Source organism: Trichosurus vulpecula, chromosome 3, assembly GCF_011100635.1.
Source record: "Trichosurus vulpecula isolate mTriVul1 chromosome 3, mTriVul1.pri, whole genome shotgun sequence".
NCBI lineage: Eukaryota > Metazoa > Chordata > Mammalia > Diprotodontia > Phalangeridae > Trichosurus > Trichosurus vulpecula.
The window spans coordinates 244306576-244325365 of NC_050575.1; the positions used below are offsets into that span (position 1 = coordinate 244306576).

The following is an 18790-nucleotide window of genomic DNA, read 5'->3' on the forward strand; positions in this document are numbered from 1 at the left end:
AGGTGATTTAAAAGGAGGCAAAGACCGTGGTGGACTGGGATAACCAAGGCAAATTTCATGGACAAAGTTTCATTTGAGCTGGACCTTAAAGTGTGTATTTAGTTTCAGTAAGTAAGATAGAGAGGGAATGATAATCAGGGAAGGAAAAATGGTATGAAAAAAAGGCTTGGAAGCAACAGAGCAGAATTGTACATTGCAGGCTGCCCTACACAGATGGACACAAGCCCTTTCTCTTTTTCCCATCTGTGTATCATGAAATTTGCAAATGCTTTTATGACGACACAACTAACTATAGAAGCATGAGTTATGATTTCTAACAATAATACTCTAAATACAACAGAAAAAAGAAAGGAGATAGAATGATATTAACAATTGCAGAACTTAAATGTAACGTGTGTCTGTATGTGTGAAAATAATACTTTTGGTCTCCCCTGTGCACTTTGCTCTCAAATGGCATTTCTAACCCATATTATCCAGGTTTTCTAAGAATACGAAATCATAGAAATTCAGTTAGAAGAGAACTCAGAGATCTAATGCAAGAATTCCATCTATGACAAAAACCTAAAGGTCAGTTCTAGGACTTAGCATAGACCTGATAGGTGAACAAGTGGTATATCACTTAGCTCACTGACTGGCATATAGTTGGCACTTAATAAATGTGTGTTGGCTGATTGACTGGTCATCCAATATTGGCAGTGATGGAGAACCCACTATCTCCTAAAACAAGACACTCTAGTTCTGGATACCTCCAATTGTTAGGAATTGTTTTAGCATCAAGAACTCTCTGCATCTTCTTCTCACTAACCCTAGCTCTTCCTTCTGGGACTAAGCAGAACAAATCTGTTGAATTAACGAGCACATGAAAAAAATTATCAAGTATCATATTCTAGGCACAAGTGCCAGGGATACAAAGACAAAAGCAAGTCAGCTCCTGCCTTAGAGGAGCTTATATTCTTAAAAAGTTAAGTAGTGTGCATAAGAGAATGGTAGCCTGGGAAGGGAGTTTTTGTCTAATGAGCAACAAGAATAGTAAGTGGGATTATAGGGCCATCGATTGTATTGCTCTTTGTAGAAGCAATGGTAGTTTGGATTTGTTTGCTGTTCCCAAAATAAGCAGTGAAAAGTGGGAAGGAAAGTGGCTGCAAGAAAGAATATGTACATCATGTCAGAACAGATGTCAAAATATCCCAAGATGGTGTCCAGGGTGGATGGATGATGTGACGAATTGTCTGGGTCAACTGGCCACAGAAGAATCCTTCTTTCAAATTTAATTGCTATGAAGTATTTGAAGACTATGATCATATTCCCTCTTTGGTTTATTTCCTCTAAGCTAAGCATTCCCATAGTCTCCACAACAATCACCATGGTCTCTGAACTTTGCACCCTCATCTGAAAGTGTCCAAGTCTGTCCATAACCCTTCTAAAATGCATGTCTATAAGTTAAATTGTGCCTTAATCATAAATATGCTTCATACTCTTTGTTTTCCTATAGGACAGAAGCAGTGGGGAAAAAAGCAATGGTTTTAGAGTCAGAAAACCTGGGTCTAATTCCTGTCTCTGCTACTTGCTACCTGTGACGTCGGGCAAATCACTTCATCTCCACGGACCTCTGTTTCTTCATCTATGAAAATAGGTGGAAGGTTGGACTAGATGATCTTTAAGGTTTTTTTCAGCTATAAATCTATGAGTCAATAAGCTGGAAACAGATGTGTAATTAGCAGGAAACCAGGAATTTTAGGGCAAAAGTTTAGCAGATGTACTTATTCAACATCATCAAAACACATTGTTTGTTGTTCATTTGTGTGCAACTCTTTGTGACCCCATTAGGGGTTTTCTTGGCAAACATACTAGAATTGTTTATAATTTCCTTTTCCAACTCATTTTACAGATGAGGGAACTGAGGAAAATGGGGTTAAATGACTTCCTCAGCACCACACAGCTAGTAATTGTCTGAAGTCAGATTTGAACTCAGGACTTCCAGACTCCAGCCCCCTATCCTCCCTAGCACTACTTAACTGCTAGTTTCTATCAAAGACTTTAGCATTTAGTAGGCAAGAATAGCTAAAATAGGAAGTGATCAGAATTGAGCACAATTGAGAGTATAAATAATGATGACCATCTATGAGCTTCTGTGTAAGCAATCCTCACTCCTGATCAACTGAAGTGACCTTAATTACCACTTGTATTATTTTTACATTATGAATTTCAAAGTTGATTTGAGGGGATGTTTCACTCTTCTTATTCCAGGTGCCAAAATTTCTAGTGAATGGCTAGAAGAATCTTTTTTGGACAATCTATATGATATAGTTCAGGGCAGGTGAAATGAGGAGAAATTTCTCATATGTTTTCAGACACATTTTAGTTTGGATCAGTAACTCTAAAAAATATAATTTTTTTTACCAAATTAGAAATCATATCTATGTGTTTCATTTGCAAAATAAAAGTCAGAAAATAACCACAGACCTGGGAGGCCATGATCCCTCCCTCTCTGCAGATCAAGTGATGCTAAATCCAAAGTGCCATTATTAGATAATACAAAGAGCTTTTCAGTCAGTTCTTCATTCATCATTTGTTCCTGAGTCTGCAATTTTGCTGGGCTTGCCAGAAGGCCTCTTATCACAGGATCCAAGCCACCTTGAAATATTGGGAATGGAGAGGGAAAGAAGTTATTTCATTTGAACTTTCTAGACAAAATAACATTTCAGACCCTAGACTAATTATTGCTGACAGATAGATGTCTGCTAAGATATTGAGGATCCAAGTTTAATGGAATTCCTTTGATATTACATTTCCTTGGTGACTTCATCCAAATGACTTTAAAATGAAGGAGTTGGACTAGGTATTCGTGAACTAAGGTATCTTTGCATTCTAAATCTATGATCCACTTATGTACAATTTTTTCTAAAAAGTAGAAGATTGAATGGAGCTATTTGGGTATTGAGAGATTATGTATGACTTCATTCAATGAGGGACACACTTATGAACTGACTGGGCCCATCTCAAATATAACAAACTTTCCTTGATGCACCAAACCAAAAGTCATCTCCCTTTCTTCAAATTTCTTATAGCATTTTATCCACATTCTTCATCTGGTCTAATCACATTCCACCTGTATCTCATAATTATTTAGTACAGATCTCATACCTTAGATTAGAAGATTCTTGAAGGCAGGGACTGTGTTGTTGGTCCTAGTAATGATCACAGGACCTAGAACATACTGAATACTTCATAAATGTTAACTACTTGTGGAATTGAATTGGGCTTCAAAATCATTTTACAGAGGAGGAAACTAAGGCCCAGAAGGGAAAGTGATTAAGGATTATAAAATCTTAAATCTGGAGCCAAAAGACACATTGGAGTCTATTTAGTCCAGTTCCCTCATTTTACAGGTAGGGAAACTGAGGCCAAGGCAGGTCTCACAGGCAGAAAGCATCCCAGGTGGGATGTATAGCCAGGGTATTTGATTTAGGAGCCGGGGCTCTTTCCACTGTACTCTGCTTTCCAAAACCTGGTTAATGAGAAAGCTTAGAACCCTTGTCACCTGTCCAGTCTTGTGATTCTTCCTACATTCCCTTTCATTGTTTGTGGGGAGTTGATTTTTAATACATGGCTGAAGCAAATCTATGGAATAGTAAAGTATTATAAAATAGTAGCCTTCTCTGTTCTCCATATAGAAAGTACTATAGAAAGTATAGTAAATAATTTTACCTTAAGCATATATTAGAAGGACCACCATTAGTGGTCCTTCATGGGCCTCCCAGGCCCATGAGCCCAAAGGCCTGAAAAAGGAACTTCATGGATCATCCCCAAACACAGCACTGTCTCAATGTGACTCCTGAGTCTCATTTTCTCTCTCTTTTCTCAACAAAAATCATCTAGCACCTGAGCAGCCGCAATGACAAATCCATCCTACCCTGACAAGTACACTTTCTCTTTTGACAGACAAATTACACAAAAAATCCATCTTCTCAACAACAATTCAATTGAATAAGAATTAATTAAGGAAGTACTATGTGCCAGGGACTGTGCAAGGCACCGGGGAGACAAAGACAAATGTGGAATGCTCCCTACTTTCAAGGAGCTTACATTTCTCCTGAGAGAGGAAAAATACAAACACAAAATAGTTTGGAGTGGGAAAAAGGTGAGTAACAATTTGGGGACAGGGATGAGGAAAAGCTTCTCGAAGGAAGTGGAACTCAGGTTAAGCCCTGATGGGAGTTAGAGATTCCAAAAGACAGGTGAAAAGGGATAGGGCAGGGGTGGGGAACCTGTGGCTTTGAGGCCACATGTAGCCCGGTAGGTCCTCAAGGGCAGTCCTTTGACTAAATCCAAATTCCGCAAATCCCTTTAAATAAAAGGATTTGTTCCATAAAACTTGAACTCAGCCAAAAGGTGCACTCAAGGACCTAGAAGCCCACATGTGCCCGTGAGGCCACAGGTTCTCCATCTCTGGGATAGGGAACAAAGGCAAAAAAAGGAAGGAGACAAGCATTTATCAAATGTTTACTATGTACCAGGCACTGTGCTAAGTGCTTTACAATTGCTATGTGACTTGATCCTCACAACAACCCTGGGAGGTAGTTGCTATTATTATCCCCATTTTACAGTTGAGGAAACTGAGGCAGAAAGTGGTTAATGACTTGTCCAGGGTCCCTCAGCTGGATTTGAAGCTGTATTTGAACTCAGGTCTTCCTGACTCTAGGCCCAGCAGCCTATCCATTGCACCACTTAGCTCCCTCTAAATACACTAGTTTAGCTAGAACATAGAATATGTAAGGGGAAATTTAGTGTGAAAATAATATGGAAAGATAGGGTCAATCCAGATTGGGAAGGACTTGAAACACCAAACTGAGGAATCTGTATTTTTTCCAGATACAATAGAAAGCCACTGAAGCTTCTTGATCAGAAAGAAACATGATCAAAGTTATGTCCAGGTACCCAGTTTGCCTGATCTGTTCCATCAGTCATTAAGCAGAGAGCAACAGAGTTCTTGGTGTCCTTGGTGTATAGTCAATGGATGACTAAGAAGAATGAATGCTAGGCTCTCATATGTAGTCATTTATCTTCCTCTCAAGCCCCTTTTCCATCCTTAACACCTTGGGTAAGTTTTGTCCCCCTGAACCTTAGTTTCTTCTATACAGGCATAACAAAACTTGCAATGTCTACTTTATTAGTCTATTGTGAGGAAAACAATTTGAACACCTTATAGAATTAATAGTGAGTTGTTTTATTTTCTTTTCACTTTTCCTGCTCCTACTGCTGCTGCTGCTGCTGCTACTACTACTACCACTACTATTACTACCACCACCACCACCACCACCACCACCACCACCACCACCACCACCACCATTACTACTACTACTACTACATCATTAGTACACAATACGTGTTTCCCTTTTCATCCATTTAGGAAGTATTACCTCTTCAGTTTGTCTGAGGGCCTGTTAGGCACACATAATCCCCCCAAATTCTGGGAGGAGTATAGAAGTGCAAAGAATTCAATAGCCCCCAAAGGGAAATAGTAATGAAAGAGGTTTTATTTATTTTAATACTTCAAGGTTCTGTGATTTCATTAGTATGAATAATTACTTCACCAGTAAAGAAAGAACCCTTTCTTAGTATAGATAGTCTTTGTAAATAGCGGAGGTTAAAAAAACAAAAAAACAAAACCCCAAACTCCAAAAACCAAAAAAAAAAAGGAAAAAACCATCATTTCCTGAAGCCAATTTTTTGGAGACATTTATGTTCAAATTTTCACAGCCTAAGAGATGTCTTTTCATGAGTAGGACTTTAGAAGAGATTATAGATATTAAAAAATGAATGTATACTTGCAATTGACTGGGGGACAACCTAACATATGAATGAAAGTATCTTAAAAAATTCATTCAGAATTATAACCTACCCACTTAGCAAATGCCATATGGTGGTGGATATAACTACTGAGTTAAAAAAATTGGTAATGGAAAAAATGACATTATGGTATACTAAAATTAAAAAAGATTTCTGTCTAAAGATTAACAAAATGAAGATGAGTTGCAGAATTTGGAATCAACCTGCATTTGGAATTGTACATCCTATTTATTCAAAAAGACAAAATTAAGGTGGCAAGTTGGTTCTAATGAAAAGCAGGTGTTTTCACAAAGCTATGGAATAACTGCAATTTCCTTTCACAAAATGGTAATTCTTTGGACAAAATCCAGTCACCTAAATTAGAAATAAATTTTAACTAATGGTCTTCTAAGATCTTCGAATGAAATTAGGTACAATTGATGAAATATTAGAAGAATGCAACCACAAAGCAAAGGCCAAAAAAACCCACCTTCCTTAATGATCCTCCACGGACTAAAGAAAATCTCATGCAAATGTAATTTTGGGAGATCTGGGTGATCCTGGAATCCTCCATCAAGCCTTCTTACCACTGGGTGGATAGTTGCATGGCCAAAGCGGAAAGCTGCTGTTGAAAATATGTTGGATATTGTTGGATTCACAGTGGGATCATAGCCTTTGTATGGGCCAATATATTGCTCAAAAGCCACAGGTCCAAGGATCTTGGGAATGTAATCACGGAGAGTAATCAACTAAAGAAAAGGGGAATGAAATGAACAGGCTGCTCAATCTGATATGAAAAGAAAGAATGGCTGCCCTGTTATATTATAAAATTCAAGACCCAGAAAGAATGAGGCTTAGGCAAATATTGCATGTTACATTTCACCTTGGAAACATTTCATTCAGATGTCAGCAGAACATTAAGCACAAATTGTCAAGTACTGAGTTAGAAAATCATCATGAGAGTCAGAGTGTACATGGTGATTCCCACCAGCATAAAGTTACTTTCTTGAGGGCAAGGTCTGCTTTATTTTCCTCTTTAAAATTTCAATGTCTAACAAAGTGCCTGATGCATAATTAGGTGGTCAACAAATGCTTGTTGAATCAAAGTGGATTAAATTGGAAAATGCACTGGATTTGTAATAAGAAATCCTGTTTAAATCTTAGTTTTGAATCTAGAACTTCTTTCAAAACTCAGCTCAAATAATACCTTTTGCACAAAGCATTTCCTGATGCCTCCAGATGCCAGGGCCCCCTCAGCCAAAATTGCATAGCAATCACTTTGTACACTCTTAGCAGCATGAATGATTTTTCCTCTGATAGAAAGCAAGCTGCTTGAATGCAGAAACTGTTTTATATGCCCAGCACTAGGCATTATGCCTTACTCATAGTAGATGGTTAATAAATACTTGGTAGATAGATTAGATAGATAGATAGGTAGGTAGATAGATAGATAGATGGACAGACAGACAGGTAGGTAGATAGATAGCTACATGCAAACTTTTGGCAAACCATTTCCTTTTACGGGCCTCAGTTTTTTCCTCTATAAAATAAAGGTATTGGTTTAGATGATCTCAGATTGTTTTTCAACTCTAAATCCAATCACTGCATGAGGCTACCAGCCTAAAAGTAAAGACTAATTTAGGGATATTTCCTCAAAATCTTTCCACTAAATTTCTCTTGATGTGCTTAATTGTGTCTGAAAGGTGACCAGCGGGAAATGAATTCAGAAAGGCTCTACTGAACCATAGAGACTTGAAATGGTAACAGATTATGAGGATAATAATGAATGTACTACTTTAGCGGTTTGTAGGGAGAAAAGTGCTTTGCAAACAGTAGAAGCAGCCTAGTATAGTGTAAAGAGCCAGTCAGGAGATGTGGGTTTGATTCCTGCCCCTGAAACTTATTACATGTTTGACCTCAGGCATGTCACAACCTCTCTGTACCTCAATTTTCTCATAAAGAAAATGGGCATGGGGGTGGAGCCAAGATGGTGCCTGGAAAGCAGGGACTTGCTTAAGCTCTCCACCCAGGTCCCTCCAAACACCTATAAAAATGGCTCTGAACAAATTCTACAGCTGCAGAACCCATGAAATCGCAGAGGGAAGCAGGGCTCCAGCCCAGGAGAGCCTGGATGGTCACTGGGAAGAGTCTATCCCACGGAGCTGGGAGCGGAGAGGAGCAGAGCCCAACGTGGGTCACACCAGGACCAACCAGACCAGGAGCCTGGTGGAACAGGCATAGCTCCCTGAATCAGTGAGCTGCAGCAGTTACCAGACTTCTCAACCCACAAATGCCAAAGACAACAGAGAAGGTTAGTGGGAAAAGCTGCTGGGACAGAGTGAAAGGAGTTCATGGTCAGCCACTGCCCTGGGGGGGTGGAGGTGGTGCAGCTCTGAGGCTGTTTCCAGAGCTACAACTGCAGTTGCCTCCAGCCCCAGGCCCGGTCACCTGGTGGGAGGAATTAAGTGGCAGATTAGTGCAGGAGTGCAAAGCCTGCTTTGCCCTTCCTGGATCTGGGCTGCAATCCTGGTTGGCCGTTCTTGGGGGAGAAGAAGCACTAGTGTGGCAGAGCTTGCTGTGTAGAAATAACTCTGAAAAAAGCAGCACAGCCCCTCAAGCTTGGGACAAAGTACTTTCTACTCTATAAGCAGTCATACCCCGGACAAAAAGCTCAAGGGTCAAGTAAGTTGTCTGGGAACATGGCCAGGCAGTGAAAATGGACTCAGATTCAGACTCAGACTTTGGAAACTTTTTTTGGTCTCATCAGATTTGACTTGAGGAGGGAATAACATACACACTCAATTGGGTATCTTACCCCACAGGAAAGAAGGAGGAAGAGGATAAAAAGGGGGGGGGGGACGATAGAAGGAAGTGCAGATAGAGGGAGGAGGTAATCAAAAGCAAACACATTTAAAAGGGACAGGGTCAAGGGAGAAAATTGAATAAAGGGAGACAGGATAGGAGGGAGCAAAATATAGTTAGTCTTTCACAACATGAGTATTGTGGAAGGATTTTACCTAATGATACATGTGTGGCCTATGTTGAATTGCTTGCCTTCTTAGGGAGGGTGGGTGGGAAGGGAAGAGGGGAGAGAATTTGGGACTCAAAGTTTTCAAAGCAGATGTTCAAAAAAAAGTTGTTTTTGCATGCAACTGGGAAATAAGGTATACAGGAAATGGGGCATAGAAATCTATCCTGCCCTACAAGAAAGTAAAGGAAAAGGGGATGGGTGAGGGGTGGGGTGACGGAAGGGAGGGCTGACTGGGGAACAGGGTAAGCAGAATATATGCCATCTTGGAGTGGGGGGGAGGGTAGAAATGGGGAGAAAATTTGTAATTCAAAATCTTGTGGAAATCAGTGCTGAAAACTAAAAATATTAAATAAATAATAAAGAAAAAAAGAAAAAGGGCATAAGAAAACTTTGCCATCACCCTCATATGATTGTTGTGAGTAGTTAGCATTGATGAGTCATTTTTCAGTTGGATCCAACTCTTTTTGATCTCATTTGAGGTTTTCTTGCCGTTTCCTTCTCCAGTTCATTTTACAGATGAGGAAACTGAGGCAAAAAAGGTTAAATCACTTGCTCAGGGTCACATAGCTAGTAAGTGTCAGAGGTTAGGTTTAAACTCAGGAAGATGAGTCTTCCTGGTTCCAGGCCTGGTACTCTGTTGTAAATAGAGTTCTATGTAAATCTTCAAGTACTAGAGTGCTGTAATTTTTATCATTCTCATTTTACTGACATAATTTAGTCTGATGGAGGTTAGGTGACTTGCTTCCCCACAGACTTGAAGAAATATTGAGATTTTTCATCTTGGTAGCGAAGACCGTGGCATAAAATGTCATCTTTGTATTAGAGATTCTGCTGACATGAAGGGTCATTTGAGGGGATTTGTTTTTCACTTCTTTGTCTTAGAACTCCCACCTAGAAAATTTGTCAACAGATTCTGCTAGTTACTAGTCCCACATGATATAATGTAGAGAGGGCTGTGCTCCTTCCAGTCCTCTCTGGTAGACATATTTCATGGAGGCAATTGATAAAGGGAAAAAGATCCCAGCACTCAATACATATATAATTCTTCATTTGGCCTTTTGTTTTTTTGGGTAAGCAGAGAGGCCTAGACCTTTTTGGAGAACTCTCATTGTGAAAAGACTCCTCCACTGATGCAGACTGGTAGTTCTTCATACTTTATAATTTTAGACCCAGTGGTTGGAGTCAGTGAAAGAGGTGTCTTGCCTGCATGTGTCAGAGGCAGTATTTTAATCCAGATGTTTTCAATTCTAAGGAGGCTCTATTTTGTTTAGGGTTCTCAAAATGTCTCTGTTGCCCTTAAAATGATGTATTTTCAGGCCTCCTGCCACCTTACTGAGGTGTTAATCTGCATTATAAAGGGAGTATCTCCATCTAGAAGTTCCCTATATTAATTAAGTCATAGGTTGAATTTTAAAAAAAGTTGATACTGGATCAAATATAAAATCAAATCAAATTTAGTATCTACATGGAAGAATCTAATCCTAATGAGCAATTACTTCCAATGAGGGAAGTAATGAACATCAATGAAGTAACAGATTTAGAATCCCCCCTCCCCAAAGCTAATATCTAACCTCGTCTTGGGTACAAGTGAGTATAATTGTTATCAGATTAATAAAAAGGAAAAAAATCAAGTATATATCAAAATAAATCAATGCAGAGGGGTCTATATTTTTTATAATACTCAACTGTGTACAACTGAAATTTTGCTCTCAATCTAATTTTAGTGTTACCTTTAAAAAATTAAATATGCAAAAATCTTATATTTCTTATGTCAAGTAGTTTATCTCTAGAAAATATAGAGAAAAAAAATCACATTCTATTTACTTTTAAGTAGGGCATCTTAGCTGTGCCAGACACCAGATTGTTTTATGTTTATCATCACATAATTGGTCCTTAACTATGGGGCTCAGGCTCCATGATTGGAGAGATGTTGTTTTTTCATCTCTAAAATCAGACACATTGTCTTGAGAGGTTTGTTGGCAAGCTAGATCTAAGTGCGTTCCCGAATACAAGAAAAAGCCACCCTTTTCCTGTTGCCTTCAATCCTCAACTGTCCTGGCAGCAGATGAAGTTATTATGCCTTGAAGACATTCAGTTCTGCAAAGAATGAATCAGTAGTGGATCATCCCTTCATATAGGAAAGTGAAGAGGGGAATCATAGTAATGTCATTAAACAATATGGAAAACAGATAACCAAGGAGGCCCCTTTTCTACAAAAAGGATGAATTCTTTCAGAGCGAACCTACTAATTGCAGCAAACAACTTGCTAATTTTTTAGGCAAACAACCCATTGTACCATTTACATTGGAGAACTGTAAGCATTCTTTTTAGCCCATTCAACTAAAAAATATACTCCTCATGCCATTTATAACAATCAGTCGAGGATGCATCAGCAGAAGGTGATGCTCTAGCAATAGGCTGAAGAGTGACAAATGTCTTTAGCACACGGATTGATTTTTTCCACAGAGAGGATTGAATCATTGGCTCACTCTGGTCTTATTAGAGGAACACAGGAAATTCAATGGGGAGAAAGGTCAGCAAAACCACTTGTTCATTTGTAGAGACATAGTGATCTTTCTCTCAATTCAATTTCCTATGCAATTCAGTAAACATTTATTTTATCCCTACTTCAGTAGGACCCAAAGTTTAGATGAAGCACAGTCCTTATGTTTATGGAACTCCAAGCTTAATAGAGGATATAACACTTGCATATAATATAGTATGCAACAATACATGAAGCCAAAAAAGTATAGATTAAAGTGCTATAAAAATCCAAAGAGTAAAAGATTATTATTGATTGGGCGTCCAGATGGAAAGGAGAGAAGGGAGGACATTCCTTACAAAGGGAAATAGTGTGAGCAAAGCCAGGAAGATGGAAATATGAAGTGTGTATTCCATATAAAGAGTAATATAATTTGACTGGAGCACAGAATGGAGTCAAGCTCCATGGAAGGGAATAGAATGAGAATAGCTAGAAAAGGAAGGTGACACCAAATTGCAGAAGACCGTGAACATCAGGCTAATGAGTTTGTACTTTTTAAGGTAGAAGTAGACACTGAAGACTTTTTTCCCAGTGAAAGAAGAATGAATTCAGTTTGATTTTGTCTTCTCTGAAACTTCCCTGAACACTAGTCTCTTCTATCAAAGAACATGAGTAAGAAAAATGTCTGCCTTATACTTTATCACACAAGGAGGTCTGCACTCATTACAGAGTGGACAGTAAATGTCTCTTCCAGGGTTTTTTTCTCCTTAAATAGATTATACTTTCAGTACCAGTGTAAATAATGGTCAAGTGAAGAAAGATGGGCAAACTGCTGGAGAGGTTTTCTTGATTAAGCAGTGCACAAAGTGTTTCTGAATAAAAACCAAACAAAATCGTAAAGCCAGCAAGCGTATCCACACTTTCGAAATAGAGTAAAAGTGTCCCAGAGTGTGTTTCATTGGAATCCTTCCTTCTCAGGTGGATTTCACACTGAGAACTGCTGTCCTAGGCTTCCAGGCACTAGCCTTTTCACCATGCAAAGCCTCCTGGTCACTCTTCAGGTTGTTGTTCAGTAGTGCCAGACAGGCATTTTTAAAATTTTCTTTTTTATTTTTAGTTTACAACACTCAATTCTACAAGTTTTTGAGTTCCAAATTTTCTCCCCTGCCCTCTATCCCCCTCCCCACTCAAGATGGCATGTAATCCAATATAGGTTCTACATATGCCATCACATTAAATTTATTTACACAGTAGTAAAGTTGTAAAGAAGAATTATAACCAGTGGAATGAACCATGAGAAAGAAAAAACAAAACTAAAAAAGAAGAAAAAAAGAGAGCAAACAGTTTGCTTCAATCTGCATTCAGACCATAATTCTTTCTCTGGATGTGCATAGCTTTTTCCATCATGAGTCTTTTGGAGCTGTCTTTGAACCTTGTATTGCTGAGAAGAGCCAAGTCTATCAAAGTTAGTCATCACAGATACCATGTGTCTGTAATCATGTGTAATGTTCTCTTGGTTCTGCTCCCCTCACCCAGCATCATATCATGCAAGACTTTCCAGTTTATTATGAAGTCTGTCTGCTTCTCATTTCTTATAGCACAATAGTATTCCATTGCATTCATATACCACAACTTGTTTAGCCATTCCCCAACTGATGGGCATCCCCTTGATTTCCAGTTCTTTGCCACCACAAAAAGAGCTGCTATAAATATTTTTGTACATATGGGTCCCCTTCCCACTTATGTGATCTCTGGGATATAGCCCTAGAAGTGCTATTGCTGGGTCAAATGGTATTGCATGTTTTTATAGCCCTTTGGGCATAGTTCCAAATTTCTCTCCATAATGTCTGGATCAGTTCACAACTCCACCAACAATGTAACAGTGTTCCTATTTTCCCACATCTTCTCTAGCATTTATCATTTTCCTGTTTTGTCATGTTAGCCAATCTGACAGGAGAGATGTGGTACCTAAGAGTTGTTTCGATTTGCATTTCTCTAATCAATAGTGATTTACAGCATTTTTTTTCTTATGACTAGAGATAGCTTTCACTTCTTCCTCTGAAATCTGCCTATTCATATCTTTTGACCATTTCTCAATTGGGGAATGACTTGCATTCCTATAAATTTGCCTCAGTTCCCTGTATATTTTAGAGATGAGGCTTTTATCAGAGACACTAGTTGTGAAGTTCTTTCCCAATTTTCTGCTTCTCTCCTAATCTTTGTTGCATTGGCTTTGTTTTTACGAAACTTTTCAATTTAATGTAATCAAAATTATCCATTTTGTATTTTCTAACACTATCCTCTTGTTTGGTCATTTCCATAAATCTTACAGGTAAACTATTCCTTGCTCTCCCAGATTGCTTATAGTATCAGCCTTTATATCTAAATCGTGGACCCATTTTGACTTTATTTTGGTATATAGTGTAAGATACTGGTCTATGCCCAGTTTCTGCAATACAATTTTCCAGTTTTCCCAGCAGTTTTTGTGAAATAGTGAATTCTTAACTCAGAAGCTGGACTCTTTGGGTTGATCAAAGACTAGATTGCTATAATCATTGACTACTGTGCCTTGTGTACCTAACCTATTCCGCTGATCCACCACTCTGTTTCTTAGCCAGTACCAAGTAGTTTTGATGATTGCTGCTTTATAATACAGTTTAACATCTGGCATGGCTAGGCCACCTTCCCTAGCATTTCTTTTCATTAATTCCCATGATATTCTGGACCTTTTGTTCTTCCAGATGAATTTTGTTAAATATAGGATAATTTTTGGTAGTTTGATTGTTATGGCACTAAATAAGCAAATTAATTTAGGTAAAATTGTCATTTTTATTATATTAGCTCAGCCTAACCATGAGCAACTGATATTTTTCCATTTATTTAGATCTGACTTTATTTGTGTAAAAAGCATTTTATAATTGTGTTCATATAGGTCCTGGGTTTGTCTTAGCAGGTAGAGTCTCAAGCATTTTATAGTATCTGAAGTAACTTTAAATGGAATTTCTCTTTCTATCCCTTGCTGTTGGGCTTTCTTAGTAATATATAGGAATGCCAAGGATTTATGTGGGTTTATGTTATATCCTGCAACTTTGTTAAAGTTATTTATTATTTTAAGTACTTTTTTTACTTCATTTTCTAAGTAAGTCATATCATCTGCAAAGAGCGATAACTTAGTTTCTTCTTTGCCTATTCTAATTCCTTCAATTTCTTTTTCTTCTCTTATTGCTAAAGCTAACATTTCTAGTACCAAATTGAATAATAGGGGTGATAATGGACATCCCTGTTTCACTCCTGGATCTTATCAGAAATACATGTAGCTGTAGTGGTAATCAGGGCAGAACTTTTTGCTGTTCTTTTCTTAAGTATCTTTAATGATTTATTTGAATGGGGCAGGTAAAATGGGATCTTTTTGTCTAGGAGTGTTTCTCTGCACTAAGACAATGTAATGGTAATCAGGGAAGGAATTTTTGTTGTCTTCTCCTTTGGAATGCTGAGATAATTAAGTTCCCTTGATGTGTCTTGCCTTTCAAATATATTGGCCTGCAAAATGGGATTTTTCACTTTTCTTTGTTTGAGTGCTTCTCAGCACTGAGGTGCCCCAGGACCCTGAGATGGGTATATAAGATCTAAGGTTGGTGTTTGACTTTTGGGGCTCACTCATGGAAGGAATGTTGAGACTCTGGGCAAGTTATTGTAACTGCCCCCCTTCTACCCCCCATTTGCTTAACCCAGATCCATTGGTTATTTGGTGTCTATGAATTGTGATTTGAATCAGACAAGGTCTGTCTGTTGATGTTTGTAATTTGTTGTATTTGCTCTGAAGTTTAGGGTGCTGGCTTTTCCTCCTGAACTAAGTGAGGTATATTTATATGTTTGATTAAAGTGAGATTGTTAACCCCTTAAAGTTACTTTCCTTAGTAAAGCAAATCAAAAGAATCTGTGCTAGCATCTCTTGTTGCTAATCTTGTTGGGTCTTACACCTCAACAGCCGCTGCTGGCTGAATTGTTGTTACACTAGCTTATCCCCATTACACATAATGCTTGCTGATGGTTTTAGGTAGATGATACTTATCATTTTAAGGAGACTCCATTTATTCCTATGTTTTCTAGTGTTTTATTAATAGGAATGAGTGTTGTATTTTGTCAAAAGCTTTTTGTGCATCTATTGAGATAATCATATGGTTTCTGCTAGTTTTGTTGTTGATATGATCAATTATGCTGATAGCTTTCCTAACATTGAACCAGCCTTGCATCCTGGAATAAATCCTACCTGGTTGTAGTGTATTATTCTTATGATAAGTTGCTACACTCTTTTTGCTAATATTTTATTTAAAATTTTTACATCTATATTCATTAGTGAAGTTGGTCTATAATTTTCTTTTTCTGTTTTGACTCTTCCTGGTTTGGGTATTCATACCATATTTGTGCCATAAAAAGAATCTGGTAGGACTTCTTCTTTGCCTATTTTCCCAAGTAGTCTATAAAGTATGGGAATTAATCTTTAAATGTTTGATAGAATTTGCTTGTAAATCCAACTGGCCCTGGAGATTGTTTCCTAGGGAATTTTTTGATGGCTTTTTTCATTTTTTTTTCTGAGATGGTGTTATTTAGGTATTTTATTTCCTCTTCTGTTAATCTGGGCAATTGATATTTTTGTAAATATTCATCCATTTCTCTAAGATTATCAAATGTATGGGCATACAACTGGGAAAAATAATTCCCAATTATTGTTTTAATTCATTTGGCTTTTTCTTGGCAAAGATAATGGAGTGTTTGTCATTTCCTTCTCCAGCTCATTTTACAGATAAGGAAAGTGAGGCAAACAGGAATAAGAGACTTGTTCAGTGTCACAAAACTAATAAGTGTCTGAGGCCAGATTTGAATTCAGGAAGGTGAGCCTTCCTCACTCCGGGCCCAGCATTCTATCCACCAAGCCTCATAGTTGCTTGCTCTTGAAGTAAGGGGCTGGTTGTAATTGAAGTTATCATCCCATGTATCCAAAAAATGCTTTCAAAATATCAGGTGTTTTCAGAGTTCTTACTCCTCTTGGCTTATTGGGAAATACATCTTCCAAGATGTATTTCAAGATGTTGTGTCCAACTGAAATTTATTGAATCAACCATAAAACAAAGAGTGAACAAGAGGGAAGAAATAAAATATTGGTCTTGTGCTGTCTGTGAACCTGCTCAAAACAGGGGCAGGCTACTAGCAGACTAAAATTAAAGGCCCAATATTGCAACCTTCTAGCAGATAGTGCTATCTAAATGTTTGTGAACAGAGGTTTCCTAACCTCTCATCACCACAGAGAAGCAGCCCACCCACTGCTCTTTAGGCTAGAAAGGGATCCCAGAAAATGTGGGCTAGAGATAAATGGTATTGCAAACGGGATAGCAAGCTTGGTATAGCTTGTATAGTCTGGAGTCTGGCTGAAGAGCATGGGGAGAAGGGAGGATGGTCTCTACAATTTCTCTGGGTTTCTTTCCAGTTGCTAAATGATAGTCACTGAGTCCCCTCAAAGGAACATAAATACAAAGTCTGTTGTCAGACCTTGGAGAGAGCATTCTTCTAGCATTCAGTAGTAATGGTATAAGAAAATCATATTACATAAAAAAGAATTCAAAAAATGGTCCAAAGCCAGAGAAATTGGTGATTGATCTCCATGTCTGGAAGTGCTCAGGATTGAAGTAGAGCTGGAAGGGTGTGATCAGCTCCAACCTCTGAAAAGGAAGAAGAGACTGACCCTCAACAGGACAGGCCCCAGGTCTGGCCTCTCTGAGCCTCTCCCCTCAGCACTGGATAGGGCCAGGTCCCTGTCAAGCTCTGCCCTCACCCAGGCCTCCCCATCACCACTGTGTACTGTATTCTTTCAAGGAGAATCAAGGCTTAATATGATTTGTGCTTAGAGATTAGAAGATGAAATTAAGACCAACTAAATCTTACCAAGTAGGTACACAATCAACAAACATTAATTAAGTGCCTATTTTATACAAGCCACTGTGCTGGGGATACAAATAAAAAAAAATGAAATTTTTCCTGGCCTCAAGAATCTTATATTGTACAAGAAGAGAAAATCTGTATTTATTTAAGTCTAACACCAGCTTCAATAACCTCTTTCACAGACATTGTAGACAGTGATACTTTTTGAGAGATTTACCTGTTGCATATGAAGGAAGACTAGGGAGAAGAGAAAAGAAAAAGAATGCAGGAACTTCTCTTCTGAGAGAACTATTTTAACCTTTATCTTGCAAATAAACATGATAAAGAAAATTCTTGAAAGCCTGGATGCTATCCTGAGAAAGCTAAACAGTGGGATTGTGTTACTAGAATTGAAGAGAAAACTGCCTTTGAAATAATGAGTAAAGATGATTTTGGCTGTGATATTTCTCACAATTGCTATGTTGTAAGTAATTATATCTCTGTTTTATTGTTTGTTATAGTTAAAAAAATATATAGCTTATAGTAACCTTAAAGTTTTTTTAAGTTTTGGAGGTTACAGGGTTTGATATATAGAGAGAAATAAATGAAAGCTAATTGGAAAAAATCATTCCTTTTCCTGTTTATTCAGCAAATTAATTCAATAATGAGAGAAATGTTTGCACCTTTAGTAATTAATGTGAAAGTACAAGAGCATATATCTTGATTACTTTTGAATCTAGGATAGAAATGCATAAAGAAAATTGTCAGTAGCTATTAGATAAAGGGAATATCACCCAGTGAGGCTATTCATAAGAGCTGATCCAAAATTATTGTTACATAAATATATACAAAAATATAAATAAAGGGAACCCCCAGAGCCACTGAGGGGTTGATTTTCAAGACATTTCAATGGGGAACATTCCAAAAGAATGGAAGTGGTTTCAGACAGCAATATTTTAAAAATTATTTTTTCACTTGACAAAAAAATCAGCAACTACAATGTGCCAACTTTCGTATCTCCATAAATCTTATGGTCTATGAATATATTAAGAATATGCTTGATGGGAATATGAAAAGGCAATAAGCAAACTTTAATAGACTATTCTCTATACCAGAATACATTTTCATAGCTAATTTACTGTGTAACTCACATATGACTCCACCATATTTATTACTTATAGATCATAAAAACACATTTGACTCAGAGTAAAACCTAGATTTAAAATCTCTACTAAGATGCCTCCCACACATATGTCTAAATCACATAAAATTCCTCCATAAATAAATCCATACTGAAATCTTTGTTCAATGATTCTATGTGTATCAATATCAAGTGAAGAGAGAGCAAGAATATATATATATTATATAATGTATATGTGTATGTCTATATCTATAGCTATCTATTTATATCTCAGTCAATCAAAAGGCATTTATTAGGCACATGTTTTGGGCATAGCCAATATGGGAATTTATTTTATTGAACCATTCATGTGTATGATAAGGGTTTTATTTATTTTTTTAATTGCAGGGAA

At 37.7% G+C, this 18790-nt stretch overlaps 1 protein-coding gene across 1 annotated transcript in view; it reads right to left on the bottom strand.

The window, feature by feature from the left end:
* Positions 1-18790, bottom strand: part of TPO (thyroid peroxidase) — a 234465-nt gene that overhangs the window by 115671 nt on the left and 100004 nt on the right. Inside the window, exons 8-9 of the mRNA XM_036751861.1 lie at positions 6320-6578; positions 2464-2634 (exon numbers count right to left, since the gene is read on the bottom strand). Coding sequence (XP_036607756.1) covers positions 2464-2634; positions 6320-6578 — 430 coding nt within the window. The remainder of the gene's footprint in view (positions 1-2463; positions 2635-6319; positions 6579-18790) is intronic.